The sequence below is a fragment of the Streptopelia decaocto genome (genome assembly GCF_964273445.1).
Source record: "Streptopelia decaocto genome assembly, chromosome: 6".
NCBI lineage: Eukaryota > Metazoa > Chordata > Aves > Columbiformes > Columbidae > Streptopelia > Streptopelia decaocto.
This window is the reverse complement of record NC_138660.1, coordinates 5493586-5502879: the sequence shown is the minus strand read 5'-3', so window position 1 is coordinate 5502879 and position 9294 is coordinate 5493586. Positions and strand designations below refer to the sequence as shown.

The window sequence follows — 9294 nt, the reverse complement described above, 5'->3', positions numbered from 1 at the left end:
ATATTCTCAAACCTGCATTTGAAAAGGAGGCACGTGCCCCTGGGGGCTCTAGAGGACCTGTCAAGAAAACCACTTTGCCCTTGCTGGTCAAGAGGAATGCAGGAAATTCAATGAGGACCCGAGAACTAGTGGCCCCTCATCCTCTACATCCCACAAAGGGGACCAGGGCAGATCCCCGGGATATGTGTGCTGGGGACACCAAGCACAGCTTTTGGGGGCTGAGGAGAAGCCCTTTGCAGAATGTTGTCCTCCAAGTCAATCTTGGGGTCCAGCACCCCCAGCCTTGGGGACCTGCTTGGGGACAATGCTCAGGGATGGTGTGGGGAAATTGGGCTGAACCTGATCCCCCTCAGCCCTGCCAGAAATCACAGCCAGTCAGTAGCCGTTCCCACTTGCCCTGGAGCTCTGTCATCCAGCCAGCTTTAATCCATGTACCGCCGTGCTAATTACACATCGCTTTCATTTCTTAACCAAAGTGTCCCCATGAACCAAATTAAGCATCACTCAGGCTCCTCTGGCATCAATTCTGTCATCTTTAGCAACAACACATCGTGACGGGAGAAGGCGTGGGCTAACCAGGCTGTCTCCTCTAACCCGTTGTGGTGGGTTTTTAATGCTTGTGAAGGTGGCTGGTGGCTTTAATGGGCTACTTTGCCCAAACTGTGTTCCCTTTTACAGACCCCGCTTTCCAGGACGGTGGGATTTCAGGAAGGGGGGTTCTTAACACACAGACCTTCGCTTCTTGGAGATGCCCTTTGCCCAACTAGCCCCATCGCGTCCCCTACCAAATACACACCGTATGAGTTTTCCCCATACCATGGCTGTGTGAAGGAAGCAAAAAACAACCCTTCCCTTGGCTTATTGAAAAAGGGCAGCAAACAATCCACTGGCACTCTCTCCGCAGCCGTCTATCATGGCTCTAAATATACAAGGCAATTGCTGTAAAACTTGAGTTTGGCTCCATAAAGGAAAAAAAATCCCCACCCCCATGCCTGTTGCAAACAACCACAGCACAAAAAAAAAAGCCTTACAAGGCTGGGACAGCCTCATAGATGGATTGCTTTTTAATCCCCAAAGCTACGGTGATAAATCTTTTTATTGGAAGCTCCAGAGATACTGTGTCACTCAGGTCGTGCGGCAGCGCGGGGGGAAAACAGCTCCACGAGTCTCCTGGGAGCGGGGCCGGAGGTGATGCAGGAGGGATGGGTGCTGGCTGTGGGGGTGCTGAGTGGGCACAGGGTGGGCAGAAGGTTCCCCCGGGGTCCGGAGTGGGTTGCTAGGCAGGAATCGGCCATTAGACAGGCACTGTCCTAAATCTGGGAGGACAGATGGACAGCTTTTGGGGAACGGCTCTTCGGAAACAAAGCATTTGGAGGGGAGATGGTGGCGTGGTGCCCAACTCAGCTGTGTGCTCCGTGATGCAGGACAGAGGGGTAGTTGTCCCCGCAAAGACCTGGAGCAACAGCATCTGCATGCTCCCCCCAGCTCCTATCGCCTGGCATCCCTCTGCTCTGTCCCCTTGGGTCCTGAAAGGATCATTCAGTTGGTGAGAGCTCCCAAGCAGTGTTTTGTGATCCTCCTTCCCCCACGGCCATTCTGAAGCACCATTCAATCCCCCTGGCCAGCTACGTGGGTGGGAGCAATAAACCTCATCCCCGGATTCTGCTGCCTCCTCCCCATGCCGGGCTCTTCACTTCTGTATCACCTCCCTGGCAGGAATAACCCCTCTGATTTGTACCGGGAAGGTGACAGGGGACCAGCCTGACCCTGAGGGTGCAGGGAAGTGGGGAGCATTGTCCTTGGAGCAAACGGGATCTGTAATTCCCTTCCTGGGGGCTGCAACATGCCCAAGGCAGGCAGGAGCCAGCAGCCACTGCCTCCCAGGTGATGGAGAGGTGTAAAACCCTCTCCACGGAACCGTTCTCCCCCAGGAGATCAGTTCCTTTTTATTAGGTTTCATGTCCTGACTGCTGCTATTAGTAAAATTAACTATGGGATTAAAGGACTTGCCTGGGAGCCTTCAGTTGCAGCATCTCTTGTGAGCCCGGCCAGCACAGGGTACCTGGGTACTTGGGGTTGTCTCTACAAGCTGTTGCAAAACCCCAGTTGGGAGAGCAAAGTTTGTGCACACATCTCCACCTGGGAGGTGCCATCAGCTGTGCTGCAGCTTTGACAGGCCTTCAGGATGCTTTTCAAGGTGGTCCCTGGCCCAGCTGTGCGTGGGGCGGGCAGTGGGAGAGCCCACAGCATCACTGCCTGACACACCTGGGTATCAGCAGCACATTCCCCTCCTGCATCTCAGGGAGGGGAATTTGGGGTTGCAGAGGAGAAGGGGGAGTCCCAGATCAGGGGACAACAGGGCAGCTGGGGACACAAGGCTGGATGAAGGCAAATCCAGTGCCTCACCTTTCTGGCTGCTCTGAACTCCACTGCAGCTGTGCTGAGCCCCAGGAGTCCCCCAAAAAACCCCAGAGGGACACACGCTGTCCTCTGGCACTGGCCAAGGAGCTTGAACTTCAGCAGCCACAGCCTTGCACAGGCCACCTGTTCACAAGCAGGGGAACATGTCCCCCTGACTTGCAGCACAAGGGACCCTGAAGCTCCATGCAGGCAGCTGTCACTGTGTGATAAAATGCTATTGACTGCCTGTTAAAAAGCCATTCCCTAGAGATTTGTGCTGGGGAAGCAGCCGGGTGAAGTAAGATGGGGCAATAACAGCCATCAAGGAGAAATCAGTCACGTTCACCCGCGTAGCAGTGACGAGAGGACCCACACGGCTTCCAGGGTGCTGTCCCCTGCCGGGACCACCAGTGATGGGAGCTGGAGAGGAAAGGAAGTAGACGGATCTCAGTGCCCTTGGCAATGCTGACGTTCTCTGGAGAGAACCTGCAAGCAGCTGGCAGGACCTTGAAATGAAAATGCTCTGCAGCCCTACACCCACCCTCCCCCAGCAGGAACCCACAGCGGCCAAGGAAGGGCTTTGCCCACAGCAGACCCTGATGTGGGGATGGGGACTCACGGGGGGAACCAGCCACGCTGCTCCTGAGCCACAGACCAGGTCAATGGGGGCAGGAGGGAGGTTGCAAGCCCTAAATCCTGCCCTTTCTTGGTTGCTGACCTGCCCCAGTGTGGTGTGCTGAGGACGGGCTGGCAGCAGAGCAGCAGCAGTGATGCCCCTGCCAGCGCTCTGCCTGGGACTGGTTCCTCCCCTGCTTCTGCTCAGGTCCCCAGGTGAGTCCCACTGGCACATCCATGGGCCACCGAGCCAGGGAGCCTCCTTCGCTGGCCAGGGCGGGGAACAGGGATTGGGGATGTCATGTGAGGCAAGAGGAGCTCAAGCAGCTTGGACAGCCCCTCAGGTGGCATTTCAGAGCCTCAACATTTCATCCTGTGTGCAGACCCGGCGTATGCCGGGAAGTCAGCAGCATTGATCTCAGACAGTAAATCGATGGGTCCTTCCAGCCCGGGGGAGCACGACCGGTCAGCCCGTGCTCCCTGGCATTTTCATGACATTTCCCGAGCCGCGTGTCTGGGGATGGATTGATCATCACCCCTCCAGAGGCAGGTCCCCCTCTGCAACAGCCCCAGCTCAGCCCAAGCATCTCAGAGACTGGGATGGGCACACGTATCCTGCTCACACCTCCCCTGCTATACCCTGAGCCCACCCAGCCCCACACAACCCCTGTGGCAGCAGAACCCGCAAGCCAGCCCTGGTGCCCATCACCCTGGCACACGGCCTGCCTGCCGCCCCCCAGGAGGACGGCACAGGTTCAGTCCCATGCTGAGTGCAGAGCTGGGTCCTGGGGGATGCAACCAGGGCACAAATCAAGCCAACAGCTTTTTTTAATTCTGAATGAGGTTTGGCCCATACAGGGCAGGGATGGAGAAGGGTTCCCCACATTCCCTGGGGGGGGCCCCCTGCAAGGGGCCACAGTGGGCTGAGGAAGAGCAGGGTCACACCCACAAGAGATGTGCTGGAGGGGGAGAGTGGGGCACATTTGTGGGGCACAGGGAAGGTACCTCACCACTGCCAGCAGCCTGGGGCTCCCATTGTCCTGGATTTTCCCCTGCAGGCTGTGGCTCTGGAGGGAGCGGCCACACTGCTTCTCTTGCCCTCGGGGTGGGGGGGCTGTGGTGGGAGGAAGGCTGTGAGCAAGGAGCTGTACCAGCACCCTGCAGGCGGGCACGGGCTGGCGCCATGGAAAGGATGTGCAAGAATATCAGGGGCACACGAGTGCCAGAAAGCCCTGGGGAGGTCTCAAGGGCAAAGGCACCCACAGACTATTTTTTCCCCATTCCATCCCATGCAAACCTCTCCTGGCCCCGTGGGTCTCAGCCCAGCTGTGAGCACCTCTTGTGTCCCAAAACAGCCCAAGGTGCCTGACACCTGCTGGGCTGGGAGTGTTGGGATGTTTTGGGGGATTGCTGGCATATCCCCAACATAGAAGCCAACCATCCACACACCATGAGGATTGCCCTGGCCTTGCCCAGCCCTGGTACTGAGCACAGTAGGTGCAACACATCCAAGGCACAGCATGGCCACTGCCACCATGTCCACAGTGCAGCACTGCCCAGAAAAACAGCCTTTGCATCCTGGCAGGATGGCACAGAGAGATGGGAACCCCTCCATCACTCCCCACCCCACACTCCCCACCACAGAATGGGTGCCACAGTCAGATGGATGCTGGTGGTGGGGAAAGGTGGTTCTGGTCCCCCCACATCCTCCTCCTGCTCATCAGCAGAGGGACGTTGTGTGGGTGGTGGCCTGGCCCCCCTCCACCTCTTCCAGCTCGTACTCCTCAGCGTCGGAGAGGGGCAGCCCGTTGGTGCTGGGCATGGGCTCGCACTCGGTGCTGCGGGTGGTGGCGCGGGTGACACTGGGTGAGTATTTCCATGACCGTGGCAGGCGGTGGGTGGGGTGGCACATCACCTCCTTGAACATCTCCCGAAAGCGGGTGGACATCAGATTGTAGAGGATGGGGTTGGCGGCTGAGCTCAGGTAGAAGAAGACACCTGAGATGATGTGGACGTACTGGAACATGTGGAGCATGTGGCTGGTCCAGGTGGACACGAAGCTCCAGACGAGGCGGTCGGTGTGGAAGGGGGCCCAGCAGATCCCAAACACCACCACCAGCACAACTGTGGGGAGCCAAGGAGTTGGTGTTACTGAGGGGATGGGGCTCACCTCTAAGGGGACCTCCAGTCCCTGGCCAAGCACTGCCTTGTGTCAGCTTGGGCCACAGAGAAGAACACCCGAAAAAAAGCACAGGAAAGAGGAAAAAGGAGAGGGGAAGGGCCCCCCAATGCCTTGTTGACCTGCCATGGAGGGGCTGGATGCCTGAGCAGGATCTTTCTCCCACCATCTCCTGCCAGGGCTGCTCCATGTGCTCCTGCTCCACATGTCTCTGCTCCCCATCGTCAGGCAGCCGCCCCACCGCAGCCCCATGGCATGGCTGAGGGACACCTCTGCAGGCATCCATCCCCCAGGTACCCCATCACCTCTTCCAGCAAAGCAAAAGTGCTCCCAGCTAACCCAGTTAACCCATGGGGCACAGCCAAGTCCAGGGAGCAGGAGCTATTTGTACCCTCTCATTGTCCTCTGTTGATTTTTCTTTAATAACGCAGCTCTGCTGATGCATACCCACATGATGTCATACCTGTGCCATACTGCATCTCCGCAGCATATGGGGACAAGTCTCTCATTGTCCCTCTCCCAGCCCTGGTGCTTGGAGAAGCTGGAGAGCAGTTGCCACTTATCTGGGATGCAGCAGAGGAGCAGCCCTGGCCCCACTGATGGATGGGGCTGGGCAACCCGCCACCACTGTTCCATTACGGGGCTGGGAGCACGCAGAGGTCAGCGTGCCGGGAGGGGATGGCTCGCCAAGGGCAGCCAGCTCCTGCTGCTGGGACGGGGGCCAGAGGCTGTGAGGATGGGGCTGGGAGAGCAGCAAGGATGCAGGGTGGTGGGACGGAGGGATGGTCCAGTCCAGCCTTGGGTCAGTGCATCTTCTCTCCCAGGTTGCACAGGCTGCAGGGCTGGGTAGGAACCGGTGCCTCTTTAGGAAATCCCACCAGCACATGGGGTCTGGGCTGGGGGAGGGGGAGCTGGTTCCCACATCCCACCTCCTTTCCCGTTCTCACCTAGCACATTCCCAGAGGAGGGGAGGTCTCACGGCCATGAGGGAGCTGGCACGAGCAACCCCCATGGCTAGACTGGAGCCACCAGATCTGCCTTTGCCCTGACACCCCATGGGCCAGCCCTGCAGCCTTCCTTTGGGATGACCCAGCAGCTCTGTACTGGCTGTGCCTCAGTTTCCCCCCAGCGCCCTCCCAACACAGCCTTGGGAGATACTCCCTGGTTCTGCCCATCCCCAGCAATGGACTCACACAGCATCTTTGTGACCTGCCTCCTCTTGACTTTCTTCTGCCCCCGGGCATTGTGGCAGTCTTGGCCACTGCTGGACTTGGCTCCCAAGGCCTCCAGCATCTTTTCCTTCTTGAGCTGCAGGCCAATGAGCATGTAGAGGACGCTGATGGTGCCCATGGGAAGGAAGAAGAAGACGATGGTGGTGATCTGGATGATGAGGTTGTAGGTCAAGCGCGGCTTCACCAGGGTACAGATCTCTGAATCGGGCACTCGCCCTCGGCCAGGCACATAGAGAGGCTGCAGCCCATGGAGGCTGGTGTTGGGGATGGAGCAGATAACCGACAAGATCCAGATGGCGACAATAACCTTCTTGGCATGATTCCTGGTCACCACATACTTGGCCTTGAGTGGGTGCACCACAGCGATGTAGCGCTCCACGCTCAGGGCCGTGACGTTGAGGATGGAGGCGAAGCAGACAGCCTCAAAGAGCAATGTCTTGAAATAGCAGCCGCTGGCGCCCAGCAGGAAGGGGTAGTTGCTCCACATGTCGTACAGCTCCAGCGGCATCCCCAGCAGCAGCACCAGCAGGTCAGAGACTGCCAGGCTGAATAGGTAGTAGTTGGTGGGTGTCCTCATGAACCGGTGCCGGAGGATGATGATGCAGGTGAGCGTGTTGCCCACAGCCCCCACCACAAAGATCAGCAGGTAGATGACACAAACAGGGACAAAGAAACTGGACCGCCGAGGTCCCAAGTACTTATCCCGCAGCTGCTCCTCTGTCAGGTTGGCATCCTTGGGGTCAAACAAGGTCTCTGGGTGAGTCCTGTTGCAGAGATCAGGGCTGATGGGCTCCACGGGAAAGTCTCGCTGGGGCAGGGGGAACTCTGGGCCGGAGCAGTTGCCGTAGGGATTCATGGCTGCAGACAGACAGGGAGGTTCACAGGATGCTTTCCCAATCCCTCTGCTGCCCCTGCTCCCTCTGCCCCTCTCCCCATCGGTGTCAGGGTGCCAGGATGCTGCTGATCACCACGGCTCCACACCCTCACCCCATTCCTGCGCCAGCCTGTCCTTTGGGAAACCACACAAAATCTCCCCAAACCTCCCCCCAGGGTTCGCAAGCACTCCTTGCCCCATTTCCCATCCACAAACAACCCTGGCAGCTCCCCAGCCCACCTCAGCCCCTTTGCCCCATTATCAGGGAGCTGTCAGCAGGGCTGTCCCCTCTCCCTGCTCCCAAAGCACAGCAGAATATAGCCCCACAGCCAACCCCCAAAATCAATCCCATCTCCAACTTTACCGGCCGTGCAGAGGGGCTGACGGGGCAAGCATAAAACAGCCACAGAGAAAATTGATTTTCTAATCCAAGAAGGACTTACAGCTTGTTGGGGAGCTCCAGATGAAGGCTGAGGTCCCAGCACCCCTGCGCCAGACAGGGTCGGGCTGGGGAGGGAGCGTGGGAGGGGATGGAGACTTCACTGCCTTAAGAGGCAGGCTAATGAAATCCTGCTGCTGTTCTCCCCTCGGAGCTCAGCTTGGAGAAGCCGCCTGTCCTTATGCACCTTCTCCCTCTCGTCCACCGTCAGCAGAGAGGCTGGTGGGCAAGCCGGCGGTGCCGGGGGCTTCCTCTCCTACTGCTGGCCAAGCAAAGCCTAGTACTGAGACCCTACCCCTGCCAAGGGCTGGCTCCTCATTTGCAAAGCAGCGCTGCCAAAAAGATGCTCTTCAGAGAGAAGAAATATCGTTAAAGTAATAAACTCCATTGACTTAGTCTAAGAGAGTCCCAGGGGAGAGCAGAGCGGCCATCTCCAGCCCCACCAGCAGCCTTAGCGATGCAGGGATTTGCCATTTGCGTGGCCTCTGTGGTGAGTAAGGTATTGATTGGCCCCGCTGCCTTCCCGACACTGCCAGGCATGAGGGACCATGCAGCCCCCAGTTGTCTGAGCTCATCTGGGGGAGATGCAGACAGACCCAGAGGCTTCCTGGGGTCTCCCCACTTGCAGGTGGGCAACTCCCAGATCACCCAAGTCACCTCCCCACGGAGCAGGTGACTCCAGCCAGCTCCCATCACACTCCAGTGCAAGGAAGTTGCTGTGCTCACAGCATCATCCCTCACTCCACGCTGGCATCCACTGCCTCTCTATGCCCAGTGTGTGTGTGTGTGTCTGTCTGTCTGTGTTCCTGTGTGTCCTCTGCACTGGCACCCCCATCCTCCTGATGCCCCCTGGCTGCAGGGCAACACTCCTCCTCCACAGTGGCACACAAACCCGTACACGCAAACATGTACACAGACAGGCATGCACATATATACAGACATATATGCATGCACACAACACATGTGCACGCACACAGACACTCACGCGTTCCTGCGCCCCACGGACGCGTGGCAGAGCTGCTTGTCCCCGCTCCATCCGCGGCTCCTCTCTCCTCCAACACGTGCTTTACCGGTCCCAGCCCAGCGCGGAGCCGGCGGAGCCCACGGGCCCCCGCCCCCGGCCCCTCCGCACCGCCCCGGCCCCCGCCGCTCGCTCCCGCCCCGGCTCCGCCACCACCGGGCTCTCCAGCCCGCCCCGGCCCCCCGGAGGTGGCGGCGGAGGGGGGTGTCGAGGTAAAGGGGTGACACCGGGGGGGGCTGTGCCTGGAGAAGGGGGAGACAGCTGCGCATCGCTCCGTGCGGCGGCAGAGGGCACGGCCACACGCTGCACAGTCCCTTTGTCCCCTCGGAGGATGGCAGGGCCCGTGGGGACCCGGTCCCCCGACGGGAATGGCACCGTAGAGGGTTCTGGCATCCCGGGGTCCCTCCTCGACTGAGCCTCTCCCAGAGCCATCCTCACCATGCACAGAGGGTGGGTTGGGGCTGGAAGAATCTCCAGCAGGGCTGGATTCAAGCAGGCAGGACAGGGATCTTGGAGAAGGAGCCTGCAGAGACT

At 59.0% G+C, this 9294-nt stretch overlaps 1 protein-coding gene across 1 annotated transcript; it reads right to left on the bottom strand.

Annotated features, from left to right (window-relative positions):
• Positions 1-4735: 4735 nt before the first annotated feature.
• Positions 4736-7282, bottom strand: NMUR1 (neuromedin U receptor 1; the record flags this gene model as incomplete). The annotated part of the gene is made up of 2 exons (XM_082055685.1): positions 4736-5139; positions 6388-7282. 2 exons carry the CDS (start codon positions 7280-7282, stop codon positions 4736-4738), a joined length of 1299 nt encoding a protein of 432 aa, XP_081911811.1.
• Between the last annotated feature and the right edge of the window lie 2012 nt (positions 7283-9294).